General features: G+C 42.7%; 1 protein-coding gene and 2 long non-coding RNA genes across 3 annotated transcripts; all 3 read right to left on the bottom strand.

Annotated features, from left to right (window-relative positions):
- Positions 1-218: 218 nt before the first annotated feature.
- Positions 219-4,323, bottom strand: LOC145656581 (vang-like protein 2). Its single transcript, XM_081709740.1, has 3 exons — positions 4,142-4,323; positions 799-1,055; positions 219-564 (listed from the first exon to the last, which is right to left on the bottom strand). Exons 2-3 carry the CDS (start codon positions 867-869, stop codon positions 381-383), a joined length of 255 nt encoding a protein of 84 aa, XP_081565866.1. The 5' UTR covers positions 870-1,055; positions 4,142-4,323; the 3' UTR covers positions 219-380.
- Positions 4,324-20,718: 16,395 nt separating this feature from the next.
- Positions 20,719-21,343, bottom strand: LOC145656582 (uncharacterized). Its single transcript, XR_014122190.1, has 3 exons — positions 21,307-21,343; positions 21,125-21,200; positions 20,719-20,765 (listed from the first exon to the last, which is right to left on the bottom strand). It is a non-coding gene; the product is annotated as an uncharacterized LOC145656582 (long non-coding RNA).
- A 666-nt stretch (positions 21,344-22,009) lies between these two features.
- On the bottom strand, positions 22,010-24,478 carry LOC145656583 (uncharacterized). The gene is made up of 3 exons (XR_014122191.1): positions 22,705-24,478; positions 22,275-22,351; positions 22,010-22,127 (listed from the first exon to the last, which is right to left on the bottom strand). It is a non-coding gene; the product is annotated as an uncharacterized LOC145656583 (long non-coding RNA).
- Between the last annotated feature and the right edge of the window lie 556 nt (positions 24,479-25,034).

Genomic DNA, 25,034 nt, shown 5'->3' with positions numbered 1-25,034 from the left:
AGTTGTTCTCAATATCGGACTACATGATACAGATTTTCTGGAAACTATCATGCTAGATCATTAAGATATTGTGCTTTTGTCACAAAAATGTGACATCAAAAAGGCATTCTATCTGCTGCCACAACTGCACAAAATATTTTTGTGTCCCACATACTTCATGCTCATTTTGCTATACCACTGTTATTTGTAGTTGGCATGTGAGCTATGGCAGGCTGTTCCCTATTGGTTGTTTTTATACGCGTGTTGCGTATATGTGTACTGCGAGATTTTAGAGCAAAATTTCTGACACTGCATGAGGAGACATGAGATGCCCAGTCCAACATTTCAGTAAAAAAAAAAAAAAAAGTCAATCATTCATATTTTGAAGCACTATAGACTTTTTATGGTCTGAAGCTATAGTGGAATGGTTTTCCAGGCTGGAGGAGGTATGAAGTGAAAACATGGACTCGATCATCTCCACGTGTGGACTCTGTGTCCAGCAGGGCCTCTCCAGGAGCCTGGATAGTGACCGATTTGTCCCCTCTGCTGTCCCTGCTCTTAGAGCGGTGCCTGTCTCTCCGATCCCTGAAACACCACCACACACGCATGCGCACACAGATGTATATAAACATTTATATACACAGTATACTCCAAGTTGGTACATAAAGCAACATAAAATGGATAATCGTTAAATAACGATACGGTGGTACCCTCAGTGTTTGCAGTAGTGTACATTCACATTTGTATGTTCTAGACAAAACATCAATGCCCACCCACATTTAGGCAAAAGGGAAGAATGTCGGGAAATGGCATACGCACCTGTGCTTGCGAGAGCTACGGGAATGGGAGGACTTGTAGGAGTAGCCCGAGTACTGTGACTCGTTGTCCATGTCTGGGGCCAGTGGGCGGGGTTTGTGGACCCCAGCTCCGCCTCCTGGAACATTTTGTTGCTATGCCCAGTTGAGTTTTGCGCTCTGAGATAGATTTAGAGGATAGAGCCAGCGGCAGCTGCAGCAGTTCAACCTTACTCCTGAGAGAATCTATTTTGAAGGCTGAAGAGGAGGAGGAGGACTAACCTGAGGGAGGAAGAGTAATAAGTATACCTTTAAAGCAAATACCATAATCCAGAGCAACACATCTCAGAGTGAACACGCTCCCTGTTAATCAAACCAAAGACTGGTGGTGTCAGCACAAAGCTCTATCTGCTCTTAAAGGTGAGCTACAAGTGCCCACAATTTCACTACAATCTGTTCTCATTCAGAATGAACAAGTGCATATAAAATCAGAGCAACACCATAATATGTAGAGATCTATAAAGATCTGTTTTTATATATTTCAATGAATCCATTAATGTCCCAGAACAGTGATAGTATAAAATTGAGTCACATTTTGAAAATGAACATCTTGAATACACACTGAAAATTGAAACAAAGGTTGTAGTCTTCATCTATTAATTGAACTGTGCAAGAATAATGAACAAACCAGAAAATAGCATTACACACCACTTCACCTTCAAGGTATTAAATGTTTTTCACCCTAAGGAAGCAATTTATAAAAACAGGCTCATCGTTCAACAACTTTGTGAATCGGTACTTTCACAATTCTCACACTCACCACAAGGTCTCATCACTCTCACACACACACACACACACACACACACACACACACACACACACACACACACACACACACACACACACCAGCCATCTCCCATCATCTCCAGGGTTACCAAGCTTGGCTCTTACCAAAGGAATGAATAAGAGGGTACAGGAGCAGTGAACAGTGTGGGGGCTAGGTTTCTATGGTTACATGACCTTTAACCACACAACCCTATTTCTGGGGAGAGCAAAAATATGTCAGTGAGCTGTTCGTATGTTTACCTGGGTCTGTGTGTGTGGTCAGCTCTAAAATAACAGCAGCAACTGTCATTGAAGAAGCTGCTGTGTGTGCCTGAGTAGGTACTAAACACATTCTTAAGAATAGTGACTCTTAATCCAATTCCTTTAATGAAGAACCACAACTTTCCTCACTTTCTATTTCTAAATGTCTGTCCCCTTCTCTCTGATTGGCTGTATATGAAGGGAACGCAAGCTTTCCTGATTAGGAAGCCAAAAACACAGACCTCCTCTTTCTGCTGTGTCTGTGTGCATGCACTTCTTACTCACCCACTTGTCAGGGATTGTTTACAAAACTGGTAATACAGTCAAGGATACCATTTGTCGAGGGCAGACTCCCAACACATGCCACGCATCAATCTCAAATAGGGGCTCTTGGATTCTCTCACACACACACGCTTCTCACAGGAATTGTAAAAACAGTAGGCCTACGTTTGAACAGAATAGAATGGGACCATAACCCCATGCATTTTATAATAAAGGTTAGAATAAAAACTCATATATAAAAACATAACTCTCGAAGAAAATTAAGAGATCAGTCCCAATCAGTATCTCTGCATTTGGCAATGATTTCAATTCCACAGTCTGTTGAATTCCACCACATGTACAGCTCTTTGTATTTAATGAGATTCTGATTAGGTAATCAAAGCTTATTTAACAAGCAGTGTGAAAGACTGGTGGAGAACACCTGAAGATGCATGAACAAGCTGCAATCAAAATCTGAGATATTCCACCAAATACTGATTTCTTAACTAATCCTAAGTTAAAACATTAGTACCATGAATGTGTTTTCTTTGCATTATTCTGTGGTTTGGAAACAATGCATTTTTTTTTTTGACCCATTGTCATTTTGTAGGTAGGTGTAAACCATCAACAGTGATCTCAAATTACTTGTCGCCAAGCGACGTAACCAGCTCAGCGGATCATTGTCTGCACAGGGTAAGGCCTAAATGCCTCAGAGTAACAGTGGACAAGAATTGCAGGGGAGGTACTCAGGGCGCCCCCAACACCCACGCAAAGACAGGCCGAGGCTTAGAGGCCTTCATTGAAAAGCTCGAATGCTGGGACTGGACCAAGTTTGGTACAGTAATCAAAATATCCATGAATCTAAGGCAGTTTACGCCGCACCTACATTTAAGAAAAGTTTAAGTTGGTGTTCGATTGTAAATACATAACCAGGACTATCTACATCCCAGCTTTTGCAACAACTTAAGTCGCTGCTTGACACACAGTATCGGTTCTCTCTCGCGTTTACTGGAGTTAGGCGAGCTAAGGATTAAATCGTAGCCAAACCCATTTTCCAATGAAGACTGCAATAAGGTATGGTGGAAACAGTTTGCGTCTACTGATACAAAGATTACTGCTGTAAGCATACATTAAAACATGCACTTCAAGCCACCAAAACAATAAACAAGTGAAATGAGTGGAAACATTAAGAATTATTTTATTGAAATCAAGTATTTGGGTTTAAGAAACAATTTGACGAGACTCCACACAAAGGAAATGAAAGAATACCCAGCAGGGTTCATCAATCCGGTTCCATTTTGTTTGCATGTCAGCACCGAGTTCACCGTATTCCAATAACCCTATCCACCAATACGCCAAGAACTATTAAATTACTGCAGGCTTAGAGCACAGCGACGCGGACAGGACAATGCGACGCTTAAAATGAGTTTTACTTGGCTCCAAAAGTTAAAAGGTGAAAAACACAAAGCGAAGACAGGCGTCGTTCCCTCAATTCGCTGTGAGGGGAAAAAAGACTACAAAAATTAGGCGACTTGCCTTTCTTTGCGAGGGGCTACATCCGAATGCTAAGGACCTTGCGGCACAAAGAAAATCCAAGCGCAGGGGTTTTCCAGACTGGAATAAAATGCACTTTTCAACATCCACGTCGTGAAATTTTGCAAAACACTGCCCAGTTCTATGGAAATAAAGAAAGTAATCCTTAAAGGCAATACGTTACATCTTAAGATCAGTGCAATGTAAAATCCATGATCCGTTCCCAACTCTTCCACTATGCGTTGGTTCAATGCCTTGAGCCCCGCTGCGTGTGTGAATACTATCATTCATCACCCAGACACTTGCGAATCAGAGCTATTCGGCTGGAAAACCATCCAAATGAAGAGCGTTAAGGATCATGGAGAGAGCATAAAACGTATGCTTTACTTTCCATTACGGCATGCATAATATTGTTTCACCTAAGCATATAATTTATCCTCACTCTTATACGCTTGAGCAGTTTTAACGCCACGTTTCTTTACACTCACTATTAGACAACAGGCGTACTCGTCGCACTTTCTTGTCTGTTCCTTTGGCCGTGCACCTTCCCTAAACCAAACAATTCCACTCCGTTTTCCCCTGTTTTGCCTGCGGGAACAGCTACTCATCTGTTATTCACAGAAACACATATTTCCGTCTCCTTCATTCAAACCGTGGCTACTACACCGACTACGCCCCATGCCCACACTTCTCCTCCCCCATGTTCCTTGTGTCGCCCCGCCGTCCCAAACTCCCGATCCCTTTCCTCAATATTCTACAGGTTATCACTCACCGAATATACAGCTTTCAATCGTTGTTCACCCTATTCTACCATACTACTTCAGATCATAGTTTAGGTCATTATTTAACCGCCTGCTTCAGCTTCATTTTTTTTTTTTTTTTGTAGATTTGATTCTTTATTGATCGTTGACCGACTGTTATCTGGGTTGCGGGCCACCTTCAATACAGCAGCGTTGTATTTAGAAAGCGATCCTAGAGAATTAGGACAGCTAACGTAAACTGCATGGCGCAAAAGATGGCCTGTAGTCCTTTGGGTTTTTCTCCGGGATCATTCTCTGATTGGGTATGGTAGGCTCTGAGTTTAATTATTTTTGCCTTAGATTCTGTTAATTCAAGGCTTCTTGTCTGAACCTTGTCTGATCCTCTTCTTTGAGGAGAAGGTTGCAGCAATCCGCCGGTCCTTTTCCTCTGTTCCCATTCTTCCAGCCAGTGTTCATTCCTGTACATCCAACTCTCTGGCTTCTTTTTCCCCTCTCTGCTCAGAAAAACTCTTCAACTCCTGACTTCCAGCAATCCGACATGTCCGCTGGATCCCATTGCCTCCACTCTGTTCTAGACGATCTCAAGAGATCTGCATTCTGCATTCAGAACCACCAGGGTGGTACCAATCCTCAAGAATGCCACACTCAACAGCACCAACATAACCAGTTACAGACCAGTATCACTTCTCTCTTTCCTCTCAAAAGCCCTTGAACGAGAAGTTTACAATTCATTATCTGGTTTCCTCACACAGAAGTAGCTGCATGATCCCCATCAGTCTGGCTACAATCCAGCACATTCAACAGCCCTCATAGCAGTGACTGCGAATCTTTATGCTGCTAAAGCTGCCAAACTGTCTTCTGTCCTGATTCTTCTGGACCTTTCAGCAGCCTTTGACACAGTAAACCACAACATTCTCCTCTCTGTTCTCTCCAGCCTTGGTGTGACTGGCTCTGCATGGAAATGTTTTCAGTCCATTTAGGTAACATGGAAAGGATCCACTTCCAATCCATGTAGACTCTCCTCTGGTGTCCCCCAGGGCTCAGTATTAGGCCCTCTTCTCTTTGTATACCTGTTCTCTTGGTGATGTAATATCTTCTCATGGCTTTTCCTACCACTGCTATGCTGATGACACCCAATTATTTCTTTCTTTCCCACCCTCCGATACGCAGGTCTCCAGACTTATCTCAGCATGCTTGACTGACATTGTGTCATGGATGACAGCCACCACTTGAGGCTCAACCCCAGTAAAGCCAAGCTTATGTACATCGAGAACTCCCTGGTATCACTATCTGAAGCTGCTCGTAGCCTGGGCATAACTTTGGACAACCAGTTGTCATTCTCTACTCATATTTCAAATCTGACCTGGTCTTGCAGATTTCTCCTTTGTAGCATACGAAGGATTCGGCCCTTTCTTTCACAGGAAGCTGCCCAGGTAATTGTGCAGTCTTTTGTAATCTCAAAGCTAAACTACTGCAACTCGCTACTTGCTGGTCTTCCTCTAAGAGCCATCAGCCCTCTACAACTTGTCCATAATGCAGCTGCATCACTGGTCTTCAATCTTCCTAAATTCATATGTCACTCCACTGCTGCGCTCACTTCATTGGCAGTATGAAGTAACTGACCACATCAGATTTGAAATCTTGATGCTTGCATACAAAGCCAAAAATGGACCAGCCGCTCTATACATTTTGTCAATTGTCAAAGCCCGGTCCACATTCACCCCAAAATCCAATTACACCAACGACCCTCAAAACAGTCCCAACACATGGGAGTGGGAAAGCCACACAGGATAGAGGGCCATTCTTCCTTCTCCCTTTCACAGGTTAGTTTATAAAAGGGAAATGTGATGGCATAATCTAGCATTAGGCTATTAGCATCCAGATGCAGCTAGATTAAGGTAGAACCTGGTCCTTAACACTGATCTTGGACAGTTTCATTCTTTTTTGAACCATAACATTAGCCATTATACAACAAAGGCCAAACTGGAGTCAGTGTAAAGGAGCCACTTCTACCAACATCTTAACAGATCAAAGTATAAATCCTTTCATATGTGTCAAAAACCAACCCTGGCATCACTGAGCCATTTCAAGAGGTGAGGGACGAGCTTCACAGTATTTACACTACACAGAAGGTGCCCCTTCATAAGTAATGACATGATATCAGACAACAAATGTTCCTTTTTGTTCCCTGCAATGTTGACAGGAGTCAGTCCAGAACAGGGCTGCACAAATAAGTATACAGTAATGAGCAGTGAAGATGATGTCTTGCCACAACACAATGGCAATCCCAGTACGCCCTGCCTTATCCATTGTGCGTAAAGAGAGGCCAAACCTTTATTTTCTATTCTGTAGAACGCTTAAAGAAATAAAATAAACTCCTTCCACACTCTTTATTCTTTGCTCTCGCATAGTGTTAATTTATAAAATAAAGGATACAACATAGACATATGATGATATTAATGCAAAATACTCTCTTGGAGCCCATGTGTCTTGCAGGGGTCCCAGTGAAAAAGAACCTGAATTTGTTTAAGTCACCCATCCACACATTCCATAAGGCGAAGAGAGCCACAATCTTGGGTCAAGTTGACATGGGCTGATTATGGGTCCTCGAGCAAAATGGTACCTGTTGGGTTGCCAGTTTGTCACTGATGACGTGAGTGAGTATTAACATACATGTATTGGGTAAAGTGCTTGGGGGGGGTCCCTTTAATGGGCAGATTCATTTCCTCAGCCATACATTTTCAGTCTCATTTTAGTTCCATTTCTTCATCTTCACTGACTAATTTTTTTTTTAAACTGTCACCTCAGTTCCCTTGTTCCAACTTTAGCTTTACCTAATAAAAAAAAAAAACACCTCACATATCTGGACTTTCATTTGAATGCTTTTTATTCCAACTCGGTGCATGAGCTGAAGGTTCGTCTGTCCTGTCTCTCTTCTCAGTTGCAGACAATACGATATTTGCAGGTTTCTCCCAGGAGAAAGGCATGCTGGGATTCTAGTAAAGAGCTACACAGGATGTATGAAATGGCAGGAATGCCACACCCTTAGTATGTGTGTGTTCATGTTTCAAATGTGTAAGTAAAACTCTTTACAATGTCTCGTGTAATAAATCAAAATCCTGTAGAATGGATCTTGGGCTGAACTGGTTCTGTTGGCCCTTCTTCGTTACCTAAACAGGTTGGAAAGATGACCATACAATTGCCACAGTCTGCAGGGGTAGTACACCATAAGCAACATAATTACATCAACTCCAAAATCAATACTAAACATTATTCAAATAAATACATAAAATTCTTAAAGTTAAAATTGGGAATTGCTACAGGTTTGAAGGCCAGTTTTCAGTCTGGCAATAGCAAGACCCAAGATCTGCGGTGATGTTTTAATATTCAACTGTGTGCTCCATTTAAACTCAACCCCAAATTATTCTAGTGATTCCAGACTAGATCTTTTTGTTTGGTACAATCAAAAAGAATTGTGGTACAGCATTAAACAGGTTTAGCCCCAGTATTTATAAATGGCTTCTTTGACACACTTACCATCGCTCGACCCAAGATAAATAGATGGTGTCCTGATAATGGAGGAAGACCCATGGATGGTGTCATCTGAACTGACTGACAGGTGACTTTTTTCTCACCATTGTGAGCAGTCTACAGTGGTCTGCTTCAATCTCCTATGAAAATGAAAACAAGGAGTTAACCAGGATCTCACAAGTGCACAAAGCCATTCTTTTAAAACATAACATGAAAGTGCTAGCTAGCTGCAATGATAGTGTGTGTGTGTGTGTGTGTGTGTGTGTGTGTGTGTGTGTGTGTGTGTGTGTGTTTGAGAGAGCGTGAGTAATATATCCACTTTACCCTAAGCTGATGCAGGTTTTTCATCAGCCCCTTCATTGATTGAAAGATTCCATCCACATTTTTTATCATGCGCTGCCGTATGCTTGCTCGTGATTGGCAGGGCCTCGTTTCATGCCTCAGCATCTCCAGGTGTGAACGGCCTTTTGGTGACTGGCAAGGCATCTCCTGCCCTTCTTGCTGTGAGGACAATGATGTCACTTTCTGCTTCTGACTGGCAGCCTCTAAAGGATCCAAGGATCCAAGGATCAACAGTCTTAGTGTCCTGACTGGCAGAACACAAAGGGTGCAAAAAAGTTGGTAAATATCTGAGCCTGCTAAAATTCTATTTATAAAAACACCACCACCACCACCACCAGAAATATACTGTTTAACTATCATAGTGCAACAATGACTGTGTAACGGAGTGTAACAAATTCTTACCATCTTGAAGAGCAGCATCAGCCATTTTAGCTCGTCCTCCCACATAACCCTGCCCACCAGTATGCATGTAGGCTTCTGATTGGTCAGTTGGGATAGCTGTTGATCCTTGCTTGGTGGCTTCACTGCCTCCAGAGGCCGAGGAGATGGTCTTTTCTAACAGGTTCTTCCATCTGTGGAAACATCGCTAAAGCCATCAGGTCCCAATTTCTACAACAGCACAATGTTGTTAAAATCATCTGAACATAAATGGCCTGACACCATAAATGTTATCACAAAACAGACACAGCAGTGCTGACTGGTTGACCTTGATGAGAAGATGGTGGGTCAGAGAGAGACAAAAAAACAAACTCACGTGTTTTTCTCAGAGGAAGTCCCAGCCACCAGCTCGTATATCTGTCTCTCTGATGTACTGATCACATACAAGGCCTTGTTATCTGATAGAGAAGAGCAGGTTGTCAAACAATGTATTCAAACTAACCCACATGCAATTTCTAACTGGCTTCTTAATTTTTTAAAAATAAAATAAAGACATAGTTATTCCAGACCCATTCATCTATTCTGGCTATTCATAGCTGTAAGAATAACTACAAATATACCTGTAGCCACAGATCTGACAAGAGATGAATCCAAGCGAACAACGGGGCAAAAGGGGGTTTTGAGGTCCGTGTTCCTACCCCAAACCCCACCCAGTGAGCGCGCTGGACATCGCAAGATCAAACGGTCACCTGAACCCCTTTGGAGTAGCACCAACATGTCTGAGAGAAGCAGAGCATGAATGTCTGGAACACACACACACACACACACACACACACACACAGAGTGAGAATGGACCTGTCAAGTAATCATTTGCAAGAGGAAAAACAAAAATGTATGCAAGCTTGCACACAGATCATTGAAAGCATCCATTCACATTAAAAGTCCTTGAAACATGTGTATACACACGTATGAACATAAAGGCAGATGCAGGTGTACACACACACACACACACACACACACACAGTTATTCAGACCATGTCATGTGTGAGGTAGCAGGGAACCAAATAACTCCAAGTCAGCATAGCACCATGCTCTCAATAGCTGCATTCCCCAGAGTTAACAGTGATTTGTTCAGCTGTGATGATCTCTTACCTATAGCTTTATCTTTGTTAACTTTCCAAGTCAACGGTCCTTCGTGGATCAGTTTTTTAGTGGTCAGGTCCAGATTCTACATAGAAAAAGAATATAGTTAATAATTCATACTCTGGATCAGGTGCTCCAAGACCAGAGAAGCTGTTTGGAAGGCAGATGGTGGATACATAGTAAGGCCGTACCTTGAACTGAGCAGCGACAGGACTGGCCTGCCTCTCCAGAGGGGACAAGTCTAGCCTGCGCTGATAACGGCTGAGCTGTCGCCGGTGCTCCGTCTCCCTGACGACCTCATTGACAGCTCGTAGTATCCCACGGCAGCACGCCTGTGCCCTCAGCAATGGCTGCAGGTCTGGAGAACCAGCTGTTGTGGGGGCACATACTAGTGTTAATCCAGGAGAAAGGGTGTGTGTGCTTGCCTCCTTGGTAAGCTGGTATGTGTGTGTATACTGAAGTGTTTTCATGGTTCAATACATTGTATGTGAGTGTTTCTATACATGCCTTCTGTGTGTCTGATGATGTTATCCAGCAGCAAGGGGTATTTGGTGAGTCTCTGCATCTCAGACACTAGAAGGTCCTTTAACTGTAGTCGGCGGCAGTGAGGGCTGGCTTCACATTCCTAACACACACACACACACACACACGAATGAGCCAAGGACATCTAAGTCCAAATGTGGATTCTGTTGACTGCAACACCAATTTATACCTAAAACAGCATCACTAGAAGTTATGTGCTGCAATAAAAGTCAAATCTAAAAGACTGGATAGTCTCCAATTCAAAATATGGGTCAACCAATTCACAACCCAGCCCACTAACAAATATGGCAGAAGCTCTAGTGTTTGTAGGTTTGTCCAAAGGCTTTATACCTTTAAAAAGTGTTACCTGTATAAGGTGCGCGAAACGCGGGTCTTTGCGTTTATTTTTAATGAGCTCCAGTGCCTGACTCTGCTGACTGCACAGGTGAGACACCTGCTCCTGGAACTCCTCTCCTGCAGCGTCTTCAAACTAACACGCACACACACAAACACATTAGCTACTGACATATCAAGTAAAGCAACAAGTATATCCCACACTACACAGAACAACCACTTCATTTTAGACAGCACCAAAAGATGATGTGAACTAGAAAGGGAGTAACACTAGCCAGCTCTCACTCTAGACACCATGATGTCTCCTATGCCTTGAACTATAGGAGAGTCCCTCAGCCTCTTCATGGACTCACACAGATTCGCTGAAACACAAATGCAACACCACAAAACAGAATCTGTTTAAGCGAGCCAGTGTGTATGTGGTTTGTTAGAAAGTTGTGTCAGTGGGCAACAAAACTCTACTTGTGTCATGAAGGCCACCGCAGAAACAACATGTACAGCCTCCAGTCCATACCTGCTCACAGTAATGGCATGGTGCCAATAGCTGATATTGTTCTGTCATTAAATTCCCAGGTTGGGTGGGTTTTACACTTCTTTAATCTTGATTATGATTTAGACACCAAGTAGGCTTCAGAAATTTAGGTTTGAAAACACACTAAGACAAATGGAGGGGATTTGCACGCACGCACACACACGCGCACACAGAGAGACTGACCATGAAGACTGTAGACCTGGGGCAGGTTGGGGAAGACACAGGAAAGTTCTTCGACGGTCAAAAGGTTCCTCATCTTCTGGAAGAACACCTGATCGAGAACCCTGAGAGTCCGCAGGTGAGACGCTTCCGTTGTGAACAGCTCTGAGGAAGAGGATATAGCAAAGTCACTACAATTTCTTACAAACGTTACACAATTCAGAATTCCACATGTTCATGAGTCAGGATAGAATTACCATATGTGCATAATAAATAGAATACTGCATGTTCAAAAGATTTAGTAGCTATTTAGTTTAAGTTAGATCAGTAAATAATTTTTTTTCATTTTACATATTAACTGTGCACTGGGAGTTGTCTTTTATAGTCAGTTGCTGTGCACCACATTTGCTGTTTTACCATATATGACAGCCTGCCGTTCGATCTCCCGGGAGCCGAGAGAGGCGAGTGTGTGCGGCTCCACTGTCTCCTGCCAGTTCTGACAGTGGACCGTGTCCTCTTCCAAAGGAGGTGCATCAGCCAACAACGCCAGTGGTGTATCCACACTCCTACAGGAAGGGAAGGAGGCATGGGGAAAGAGAGAAAGAGAGACAGAGCTTCAGCAGCAACTAACTAAGATAAATCAAGGTGATGGATATGGATGTTAAAGAACTGGACAGCAGGTGTGCATGTGTGCTCATTAGCATCAGACTAATGAGGTGTATATAGTTATAATTACATCTCAGTCATGCTCATGGATCTCTGCGTCCTGCTGCAAGGCGGTGACATACCTGTCCAGAGTAGATGCTGGAGGCCGGACATTCATGGCTCAGGAACCTCAGCAGCTCTTCCACTAGTGTGTCTAGTGAAATATGTTCAATGTTGGATGATCTCTTTAGTGTTCGTTTCAGTATCGGTTCATCAAGAACACCTTTTCTGAACGGGTTATCACACACAACAATGGTCCTTAAAAAGTCCACATTACCTATTATGATGTAATAAACCGAGGTGTGGGAGCTGCAGTACTGATCTAAGCCAGTTAGCTAGCTAGCTATGTTCTTGCCCAGACACTTTAATGGCTCATGGCTGGTGCAATGACACAATATTCAACATTTCCTTCTGATTCTACTTTTAATTCTGTGACATTAGCTAAGCAACTATAAAGCTACTCTTGTCCAAAAATGCCAGTGTCGTTAGACGTATCAAAACGTATCAAACATAGCTTTAGCTAGGCTAGCTACTCAGACCTTCTATGAAACAATCACAACTTAGTAAATTCATAGTTGTTAATCACAGTAAAGTGTTTTTTCTTTTTGTTGTTTGAAAAGAGTTACCTTGTTACCTTGCTAGCTAACAGTTAGCTAGTAACAATGCCATCAAAAGTAGTTCTCCACTGATACAAGATAGCTAAGAGAAGTTTGGCTCGGAATGTGACTGATTGAAAAACAAAAATACATCACAAATAGCGTTATGCAATAATACCTAACGTGCATACATCAAATACAAACAGTCCCCAATGCAAACCTCTTTTACAAGGCAGCTATTTAGCGTCTGCTACTTCTGCAAAACAAACTCAGTCTTGCATGTTAGTGTTAGCTATCCAGCTAGCTAGGCATTGCTCCAGGACAGGTTTTAGTATAGCCAAAATAATTTGATTGCCTGTTAATTTTTTTAAAAGGTTGATGTAGTGATGTGACGTTCTACTAAGCGTGCCCTGATAAAAAGCTAATAAAATAGCTAAGGGCCAGATTCTGTTATATCATTAGTTAATGTCGTGTCCGTTGACGCAGGAAAGAAGAGACAGGAACCAGTGCATTACCCTGTGACCTTTTATTAATGCAGAGCTCTGGAGCTGTCACTTCACAACACAGTGCGAGTGAGACCTAAAGCATAACTTTGCAACAGACAGACTTATATTTCTCTCGCCTTGTGACACTTCTGCTTTTGTGTTTTTCCATCTCAGCCGTCACCTCTGTTTGACCGTCTCGTACACGTGTCTTCTTGCATAATCACACATATGCACGTCTAGGGCATTTCCTGTTATGTCTGGACATACAGTAATTATTTTATTTATTCAAGGATTAGTCCTATTCCATTCTGCACATTATTCTCTACTAGTGTAAGCTTAGCATTCATTTAATTTCTGAAACCCCACAATTCCCCCTTTTGATCTCTACAAAGAGATCACCAATCACACTCCTTTATTCTGGCATCTCCTGCCTCTACGTCCCTTTCCCCCTGTATCAGTGGCATCATCGTGGTACCCTCATGCACATCTTTCCTTTCTATCATAGCTGAGATTAGTCTAACCATTAACGCCCTAATACATGGAATACAGCAGCACCCGCATGTCACAGCAATTCCCGTGAATGTGGCTAATGAAACCATCAATGACACAATTAAGTCTTTCCACTGACCGAACCGGCTCACCATCCAGGATTCCAACTGGTTGTTTATGCCTGAATTCTCATGCATTTCCTCTGATAGGGTCTTCAAACCATCCAATGCTCTACTAACTGACCCATCCGGAGCGGTATTATTAGGAATGAATGTACAACACATATCCTCAAGCATAGCGCAGACGCCCCCCTTTTCCGCCAACAACATATCTCATGCCATACGATTTTGCACCGCCATCAGTGAGGTTGGTCCCAGCTGATCTCTAAGTCCTTGCACTGCATCCCTAGTCAGGTTGGCTAGCCTGAGGACATTATAATGTACATAGTTAATCCGATCCACATTTTTATTTGGAGTAATGGGGAATAATGCGGAAAGTATCGGAATATTCTCAAATCCCCCTGCTATCTGGTCTGCTAACTTATACCTGTCCGGAACTCCACGAGGTATTTCTATTGCATCTATGTATGTGGGGGTATTCCTTGTTAAATCAAAATGGTTTGCCTTTCGCTTCTGTCTTGCTGCATCAGTTACCGGGTCCCTGTGTAGTTTTTTGCCTATCAGTAATAAAGGAGCTGCTAACCTGACCATGGCGCATGTCCCCTCCGAGTTCTCTGGCATGTTAACAACCAAAGTCATCCTTCCACAATAATCATACAATCCTGCTCGTGCCCATGAACCCACAGACTCGTTCCCAGTGACTGTGCGGTTACACCGCCGGGATGTGCCCCAAGCGTACTTGAGGTGTGCTTGAACTTCTAACGAAGCAAGTGTAGTTCCCCTCCCCCTTTTTGGGTGAAAATAGTCCTGTTCTGGTTCTGTTACTGATGGGGGGGAAAATAACACTCAAAGTGTCACAATTCTTAGGGTTTCTTTCCTTAGTCAGGCCAATCATGCACACATAACCCTTGAGGTCTTTTTGTGGGAATAGGGGTGCCGGGGTTGTTATAAGTCTGGGTCTTGTGGCTGCACATGCTACACATCCACCAATCTCTACCCCCATTCTGCTTCACCGTCTTGTTCTTAATGTTTTAATCCTTTCCTACTGCCATGCTATTATTTAACCCAAGCGTGACCAAACTGTAAATGGAAACACACAACACAATACACCAACAAATAATCAAACAACACAATTGTCCAGAAGTCATCACTGGTGTTCTGTTCTTCTTACTTCGGGGTCTAAGGGTGGACTACCTTCACCCTTTTGCTCCCGGGGATTATTCTGCCCCTTCTGTGTGGGAGTGAACACCTGACCCGTCCGGGTCAGGTGAGTTAGGTGATGTTTCAGAAAGGTCCCTTGCTGTCTCTTGCAGACTCCTCTGCCGTGACACTGTGGCGGCGCACTGGCTCAGATGAAACCATGTTTCCCCTTTACCCTTCAGGCCTACGGCGTGGCTGGTTCTTTCTGTCACCTGGAATGGACCTGTCCACCTCGGCTCACTCCATTTTCTCTGTCTGCTCCCCGTCCGGTCCCCCTCCTGCGTGGAGAAAGCTGAAACGATACTTTGCAATTCATTAAAGTATGATGTGTGTGTGAGATGTTTTTGTTTTCTCATTTATTGTTAAGGGTCCGTGGGGTCCTGGAAATCCTCGACCTGTCTGCAATTCAAAAGGGGTAAAACCAGTTGTTGCATTTACTGAACATCTCATTTGCATTAATGCCAAAGGGAAGGCGTCAACCCAATTTAATTTTGTCTGTGCACAGATTTTGGCCACTTTGTTTTTCACATTTAGATTCATCCTTTCCACCTTACCTTGAGACTGAGGATGATACACTGCCCCAAATGAATGTTTCAGACCCAGCATTTTCTCTAACTCCTGCAAATTGCGCGCTGTAAAATGAGTGCCATTATCTGATCTCACCTTTCTCGGAAACCCATGGTGAGGAATGTACTGGTTCACCAGGAACTTTACCACTGAAGCACTGTCTTCCCGTTTTGTTGGCCACGCTTCCGTCCACCCTGTGTAGTTGTCTACGCGCATCAATACGTACGTGTACCCCTGTGCTGAGTCCACCATGTCTGTGTAGTCATTTACTATCTCTTCCCCTGGTGTTAATGACAACGGATACTTACAGGGTGCCACCTTAATTGTAGGTTTGGGATTGTACTGTTGACATACTCTACATGTCCCCTGCACTTTATGATAGCTACTCTTTCTGGTCCCTGCAAGGCCTTTGCCAGCTCCCTCATTTCTGCCTCATGTTTAATTGGTTTGTTTCCCGCTGTCCTAAACCCTGCTCTCATCCATTGTCTTAGCTCCACATGTGCTGCCCCTACCGTGTAAGCAGAGTCAGTATAAATATTCACTTCCTTGCCCTTTGCTAACTTCAAGGCCTCCACTACTGCCATTACCTCAGCTCGCTGTGCTGATTGCTAACCTTTCAGCCTTTCTGCTTTCACCGTCCAAAATTCATCTACTTCTCCCTGTGTTTCTGCCACCACTGCACACCCTGCTTTTATATCCCCGTATGGTCCTCTAAATCCACATCCATCGGTGAACATGTTCCCTGCTCCTGGAATTGGTTCTCCTTCTAGGTCTGGTCTCACCTTCTCCTGCTTTTTGACTTCCTGTTCGCACTGATGAGGCTCTTCTCCTCCCATCATGTCTGCCATGTTGATTCGTTCATGCGTGTACGTGATGTGTGGTGCTTCCAAAATTTTGCTGATCCTCTGTTGCCTTAGTGCTGTCAAGGCGAAGGCTTGTGAGTTCACGTATGCTATTACACTGTGTGTGGTTAGTACCGTGATTGGATGTCCCATTACCAGATGCGCTGTTTTCTGTATGGCTTTAGCCACTCCTGCTGCATGTTGGGTGCATGTTGGGTGTCTTTTTTCCATGTTGTCTAGCTGTGTGCTCACATGCATGAGTACTTGTCTCTCTCTCCCTTTCTTAGCTCACAATCTGATTCCAGTTTTTTCAGTCCTATCAGGTAACATGGAAAGGATCCACTTCCAATCCATGTAGACTCTCCTCTGGTGTCCCCCAGGGCTCAGTATTAGGCCCTCTTCTCTTTGTATACCTGTTCTCTTGGTGATGTAATATCTTCTCATGGCTTTTCCTACCACTGCTATGCTGATGACACCCAATTATTTCTTTCTTTCCCACCCTCCGATACGCAGGTCTCCAGACTTATCTCAGCATGCTTGACTGACATTGTGTCATGGATGACAGCCACCACTTGAGGCTCAACCCCAGTAAAGCCAAGCTTATGTACATCGAGAACTCCCTGGTATCACTATCTGAAGCTGCTCGTAGCCTGGGCATAACTTTGGACAACCAGTTGTCATTCTCTACTCATATTTCAAATCTGACCTGGTCTTGCAGATTTCTCCTTTGTAGCATACGAAGGATTCGGCCCTTTCTTTCACAGGAAGCTGCCCAGGTAATTGTGCAGTCTTTTGTAATCTCAAAGCTAAACTACTGCAACTCGCTACTTGCTGGTCTTCCTCTAAGAGCCATCAGCCCTCTACAACTTGTCCATAATGCAGCTGCATCACTGGTCTTCAATCTTCCTAAATTCATATGTCACTCCACTGCTGCGCTCACTTCATTGGCAGTATGAAGTAACTGACCACATCAGATTTGAAATCTTGATGCTTGCATACAAAGCCAAAAATGGACCAGCCGCTCTATACATTTTGTCAATTGTCAAAGCCCGGTCCACATTCACCCCAAAATCCAATTACACCAACGACCCTCAAAACAGTCCCAACACATGGGAGTGGGAAAGCCACACAGGATAGAGGGCCATTCTTCCTTCTCCCTTTCACAGGTTAGTTTATAAAAGGGAAATGTGATGGCATAATCTAGCATTAGGCTATTAGCATCCAGATGCAGCTAGATTAAGGTAGAACCTGGTCCTTAACACTGATCTTGGACAGTTTCATTCTTTTTTGAACCATAACATTAGCCATTATACAACAAAGGCCAAACTGGAGTCAGTGTAAAGGAGCCACTTCTACCAACATCTTAACAGATCAAAGTATAAATCCTTTCATATGTGTCAAAAACCAACCCTGGCATCACTGAGCCATTTCAAGAGGTGAGTGACGAGCTTCACAGTATTTACACTACACAGAAGGTGCCCCTTCATAGGTAATGACATGATATCAGACAACAAATATGTTGCTTTTTGTTCCCTGCAATGTTGACAGGAGTCAGTCCAGAACAGGGCTGCACAAATAAGTATACAGTAATGAGCAGTGAAGATGATGTCTTGCCACAACACAATGGCAATCCCAGTACGCCCTGCCTTATCCATTGTGCGTAAAGAGAGGCCAAACCTTTATTTTCTATTCTGTAGAACGCTTAAAGAAATAAAATAAACTCCTTCCACACTCTTTATTCTTTGCTCTCGCATAGTGTTAATTTATAAAATAAAGGATACAACATAGACATATGATGATATTAATGCAAAATACTCTCTTGGAGCCCATGTGTCTTGCAGGGGTCCCAGTGAAAAAGAACCTGAATTTGTTTAAGTCACCCATCCACACATTCCATAAGGCGAAGAGAGCCACAATCTTGGGTCAAGTTGACATGGGCTGATTATGGGTCCTCGAGCAAAATGGTACCTGTTGGGTTGCCAGTTTGTCACTGATGACGTGAGTGAGTATTAACATACATGTATTGGGTAAAGTGCTTGGGGGGGGGTCCCTTTAATGGGCAGATTCATTTCCTCAGCCATACATTTTCAGTCTCATTTTAGTTCCATTTCTTCATCTTCATTGACTAATTTTTTTTTTAAACTGTCACCTCAGTTCCCTTGTTCCAACTTTAGCTTTACCTAATAAAAAAAAAAAACACCTCACATATCTGGACTTTCATTTGAATGCTTTTTATTCCAACTCGGTGCATGAGCTGAAGGTTCGTCTGTCCTGTCTCTCTTCTCAGTTGCAGACAATACAATATTTGCAGGTTTCTCCCAGGAGAAAGGCATGCTGGGATTCTAGTAAAGAGCTACACAGGATGTATGAAATGGCAGGAATGCCACACCCTTAGTATGTGTGTGTTCATGTTTCAAATGTGTAAGTAAAACTCTTTACAATGTCTCGTGTAATAAATCAAAATCCTGTAGAATGGATCTTGGGCTGAACTGGTTCTGTTGGCCCTTCTTCGTTACCTAAACAGGTTGGAAAGATGACCATACAATTGCCACAGTCTGCAGGGGTAGTACACCATAAGCAACATAATTACATCAACTCCAAAATCAATACTAAACATTATTCAAATAAATACATAAAATTCTTAAAGTTAAAATTGGGAATTGCTACAGGTTTGAAGGCCAGTTTTCAGTCTGGCAATAGCAAGACCCAAGATCTGCGGTGATGTTTTAATATTCAACTGTGTGCTCCATTTAAACTCAACCCCAAATTATTCTAGTGATTCCAGACTAGATCTTTTTGTTTGGTACAATCAAAAAGAATTGTGGTACAGCATTAAACAGGTTTAGCCCCAGTATTTATAAATGGCTTCTTTGACACACTTACCATCGCTCGACCCAAGATAAATAGATGGTGTCCTGATAATGGAGGAAGACCCATGGATGGTGTCATCTGAACTGACTGACAGGTGACTTTTTTCTCACCATTGTGAGCAGTCTACAGTGGTCTGCTTCAATCTCCTATGAAAATGAAAACAAGGAGTTAACCAGGATCTCACAAGTGCACAAAGCCATTCTTTTAAAACATAACATGAAAGTGCTAGCTAGCTGCAATGATAGTGTGTGTGTGTGTGTGTGTGTGTGTGTGTGTGTGTGTGTGTGTTTGAGAGAGCGTGAGTAATATATCCACTTTACCCTAAGCTGATGCAGGTTTTTCATCAGCCCCTTCATTGATTGAAAGATTCCATCCACATTTTTTATCATGCGCTGCCGTATGCTTGCTCGTGATTGGCAGGGCCTCGTTTCATGCCTCAGCATCTCCAGGTGTGAACGGCCTTTTGGTGACTGGCAAGGCATCTCCTGCCCTTCTTGCTGTGAGGACAATGATGTCACTTTCTGCTTCTGACTGGCAGCCTCTAAAGGATCCAAGGATCCAAGGATCAACAGTCTTAGTGTCCTGACTGGCAGAACACAAAGGGTGCAAAAAAGTTGGTAAATATCTGAGCCTGCTAAAATTCTATTTATAAAAACACCACCACCACCACCAGAAATATACTGTTTAACTATCATAGTGCAACAATGACTGTGTAACGGAGTGTAACAAATTCTTACCATCTTGAAGAGCAGCATCAGCCATTTTAGCTCGTCCTCCCACATAACCCTGCCCACCAGTATGCATGTAGGCTTCTGATTGGTCAGTTGGGATAGCTGTTGATCCTTGCTTGGTGGCTTCACTGCCTCCAGAGGCCGAGGAGATGGTCTTTTCTAACAGGTTCTTCCATCTGTGGAAACATCGCTAAAGCCATCAGGTCCCAATTTCTACAACAGCACAATGTTGTTAAAATCATCTGAACATAAATGGCCTGACACCATAAATGTTATCACAAAACAGACACAGCAGTGCTGACTGGTTGACCTTGATGAGAAGATGGTGGGTCAGAGAGAGACAAAAAAACAAACTCACGTGTTTTTCTCAGAGGAAGTCCCAGCCACCAGCTCGTATATCTGTCTCTCTGATGTACTGATCACATACAAGGCCTTGTTATCTGATAGAGAAGAGCAGGTTGTCAAACAATGTATTCAAACTAACCCAAATGCAATTTCTAACTGGCTTCTTAATTTTTTAAAAATAAAATAAAGACATAGTTATTCCAGACCCATTCATCTATTCTGGCTATTCATAGCTGTAAGAATAACTACAAATATACCTGTAGCCACAGATCTGACAAGAGATGAATCCAAGCGAACAACGGGGCAAAAGGGGGTTTTGAGGTCCGTGTTCCTACCCCAAACCCCACCCAGTGAGCGCGCTGGACATCGCAAGATCAAACGGTCACCTGAACCCCTTTGGAGTAGCACCAACATGTCTGAGAGAAGCAGAGCATGAATGTCTGGAACACACACACACACACACACACACACACACACACAGAGTGAGAATGGACCTGTCAAGTAATCATTTGCAAGAGGAAAAACAAAAATGTATGCAAGCTTGCACACAGATCACTGAAAGCATCCATTCACATTAAAAGTCCTTGAAACATGTGTATACACACGTATGAACATACAGGCAGATGCAGGTGTACACACACACACACACACACACACACACACACACACAGTTATTCAGACCATGTCATGTGTGAGGTAGCAGGGAACCAAATAACTCCAAGTCAGCATAGCACCATGCTCTCAATAGCTGCATTCCCCAGAGTTAACAGTGATTTGTTCAGCTGTGATGATCTCTTACCGATAGCTTTATCTTTACTAACTTTCCAAGTCAACGGTCCTTCGTGGATCATTTTCTTAGTGGTCAGGTCCAGATTCTACATAGAAAAAGAATATAGTTAATAATTCATACTCTGGATCAGGTGCTCCAAGACCAGAGAAGCTGTTTGGAAGGCAGATGGTGGATACATAGTAAGGCCGTACCTTGAACTGAGCAGCGACAGGACTGGCCTGCCTCTCCAGAGGGGACAAGTCTAGCCTGCGCTGATAACGGCTGAGCAGTCGCCGGTGCTCCGTCTCCCTGACGACCTCATTGACAGCTCGTAGTATCCCACGGCAGCACGCCTGTGCCCTCAGCAATGGCTGCAGGTCTGGAGAACCAGCTGTTGTGGGGGCACATACTAGTGTTAATCCAGGAGAAAGGGTGTGTGTGCTTGCCTCCTTGGTAAGCTGGTATGTGTGTGTATACTGAAGTGTTTTCATGGTTCAATACATTGTATGTGAGTGTTTCTATACATGCCTTCTGTGTCTGATGATGTTATCCAGCAGCAAGGGGTATTTGGTGAGTCTCTGCATCTCAGACACTAGAAGGTCCTTTAATTGTAGTCGGCGGCAGTGAGGGCTGGCTTCACATTCCTAACACACACACAGACACACACACACGAATGAGCCAAGGACATCTAAGTCCAAATGTGGATTCTGTTGACTGCAACACCAATTTATACCTAAAACAGCATCACTAGAAGTTATGTGCTGCAATAAAAGTCAAATATAAAAGACTGGATAGTCTCCAATTCAAAATATGGGTCAACCAATTCACAACCCAGCCCACTAACAAATATGGCAGAAGCTCTAGTGTTTGTAGGTTTGTCCAAAGGCTTTATACCTCTAAAAAGTGTTACCTGTATAAGGTGCGTGAAACGTGGGTCTTTGCGTTTATTTTTAATGAGCTCCAGTGCCTGACTCTGCTGACTGCACAGGTGAGACACCTGCTCCTGGAACTCCTCTCCTGCAGCGTCTTCAAACTAACACGCACACACACAAACACATGAGCTACTGACATATCAAGTAAAGCAACAAGTATATCCCACACTACACAGAACAACCCCTTCATTTTAGACAGCACCAAAAGATGATGTGAACTAGAAAGGGAGTAACACTAGCCAGCTCACTCTAGACACCATGATGTCTCCGATGCCTTGAACTATAGAAGAGTCCCTCAGCCTCTTCATGGACTCACATAGATTCACTGAAACACAAATGCAACGCCACAAAACAGAATCTGTTTAAGCGAGCCAGTGTATATGTGGTTTGTTAGAAAGTTGTGTCAGTGGGCAACAGAACTCTACTTGTGTCATGAAGGCCACCGCAGAAACAACATGTACAGCCTCCAGTCCATACCTGCTCACAGTAATGGCATGGTGCCGATAGCTGATATTGTTCTGTCATTAAATTCCCAGTTTGGGTGGGTTTTACACTTCTTTAATCTTGATTATGATTTAGACACCAAGTAGGCTTCAGAAATGTAGGTTTGAAAACACACTAAGACAAATGGAGCGGATTTGCACGCACACACATACGCTCGCACACAGAGAGACTGACCATGAAGACTGTAGACCTGGGGCAGGTTGGGGAAGATACCGGAAAGTTCTTCGACGGTCAAAAGGTTCCTCCTCTTCTGGAAGAACACCTGATCGAGAACCCCGAGAGTCCGCAGGTGAGATGCTTCCGTTGTGAACAGCTCTGAGGAAGAGGATATAGCAAAGTCACTACAATTTCTTACAAACGTTACACAATTCAGAATTCCACATTTTCATGAGTCAGGATAGAATTACCATATGTGCATAATAAATAGAATACTGTATGTTCAAAAGATTTAGTTGCTATTTAGCTTAAGTTAGATCAGTAAATAACTTTTCATTTTACATGTTAACTGTGTACTGGGAGTTGTCTTTTATAGTCAGTTGCAGACTAAACCATTCATATAGGATTATATGATGGAAAGGATTAACATGATTATATATGAATCATTACATATGAATCACATGATAATACATGATCAAATAATATTTTCCATCACACAAGCAACTGAACAAGAAGGTCGGTGTGGGCCATGGCGACCCCAGCAAGTACTACAACAAGGAGCTGAAGCTAGCCAAGTCGCTTGCGCTTGTGCTTGTGTTGTTTGCCGCCAGCTGGCTCCCACTGCACATCCTGAACTGCATCACACTCTTCAGCCCTGGTTGCGAGAAGCCCATGTTCCTTCTCTACATCGCCATCCTGCTCACCCACGGCAACTCCGCCGTCAACCCCATCGTGTATGCATTCCGCATCAAGAAGTTCCGCACGGCGTTCCAGCGGCTCTGGAAGCAATACTTCTGCTGTAAGGAGGCTCCTCCGATCGACACACAGATGAGTGAGAGACTAGACAAAGATCACTTCTGTCCTGGTACTCCGCTGGAGCACAACATTTGACTGGATCCAGGGGACTTTCTGAGCAAACTGAAATGCTTGCTTCTATAAATCATGTCTATTTTGAATGTAATTCAGTGCTTTACTGCAAATGCCACTGAGTGCATTTACCCCTGCAAAGGGAAATAAGACTCCTATGTAAAATGTCACGTAAACGTTTATCAGTGTTCGGCTCTACATCGCACAAAGCAAAACCCAGATTAATTAATTAATTAATCTGGGCAAATGAACAGCTTTATCAGATTTCTATTTTTTTTTTTTTATGTCAGTGTAAGTGGAATATGGGCTCTCTTGTTCTGCAGCCGGGCAAAGAGGACAAGGTTTTAAGATCAGGTCCATTGTAGAGAATTCCCCCGATTTCACTGATCCCATATAGCAATTTGTTTGTTTGTTTGTTTTTCATATGCTTTTTTGTCCTTTTTTACATAATCACATTATTATTATTGTGCATGTGAACACTTCAGTTCACTTATTGACAAACTGATTTTTACCAGTAATCAGGATCTTGTAGATGTATACATGCTCAGAGTGTGCTGTTGTCAGAGTCTGCTCCCATTGTAACTTATTATGAAACATTATAACTCCACTGGGACAAGAGGGGGAGGCTAGAATATGGAATTAAATCATTTATAGTGGCAAACAGATATGTGGTGTACAAGACATTTTTAAATAATTCTTTACTCAGTGATCAAAGTAGTTCTTTCTAACTAGTCCACAGGTATCATACAAATATGAAAAACAGTATTCTTTGCACCACTCTGCTATCCAAAGTGTGCAATCATGATGGTGCATCATCTCATTATAAAATATTATTTATAGTCATCATGATTTTTTATTTATCAGAACACACTTAAGAGTAACTTTGAATGTGTACAATATACATTAATAGTAGTTAATTTCAAGCATTTATTTGATACTAACTTCAAAATGCAGTTTTAATGAGGATATGTTAGGAATGTTAAAGACAATGCACACTATACAATTATATATATATATATATATATATATATATATATATATATATATAAATAAAAGGGCTGCTCATTAATCACATAAAAATACAAATTTGGTTTCCACAATAACTACTCACCAATGATGTACTTCATTTATTCATTTGCCTACTACATACAATGAAGTATTTATAGTTATGACATTGCTTAAGAATTGCACTAATGGAACAATACATTTATATAGTCTGACATTGATTAATAGCATTATAGGCCATTATAGTGTAGCATTTCTAATAGGCAAAATTAAGGCCATGCAAACGCACACAGACATTTCCCAAACATTTTATACAGGCACCAGAAACAGGTTTTTACATCCAGATTTTGCCTTTCAGCTCTGTGTTTGTAAGGGAGGAGCAATGCATGCAAGTAAGTAGTGCTGGATGACTTCAGGAAATGATCACTTAATTCATGTTTATTCAGCTCTTGTCTCCACAGGACATCAACTAGCCC

Source organism: Electrophorus electricus, unplaced genomic scaffold, assembly GCF_041902795.1.
Source record: "Electrophorus electricus isolate QZ-2024a unplaced genomic scaffold, ASM4190279v1 Scaffold82, whole genome shotgun sequence".
In the NCBI taxonomy this organism is placed as follows: Eukaryota; Metazoa; Chordata; class Actinopteri; order Gymnotiformes; family Gymnotidae; genus Electrophorus; species Electrophorus electricus.
Note: the sequence above shows the minus strand (reverse complement) of the source record. Positions and strands in the feature narration are given on the sequence as shown.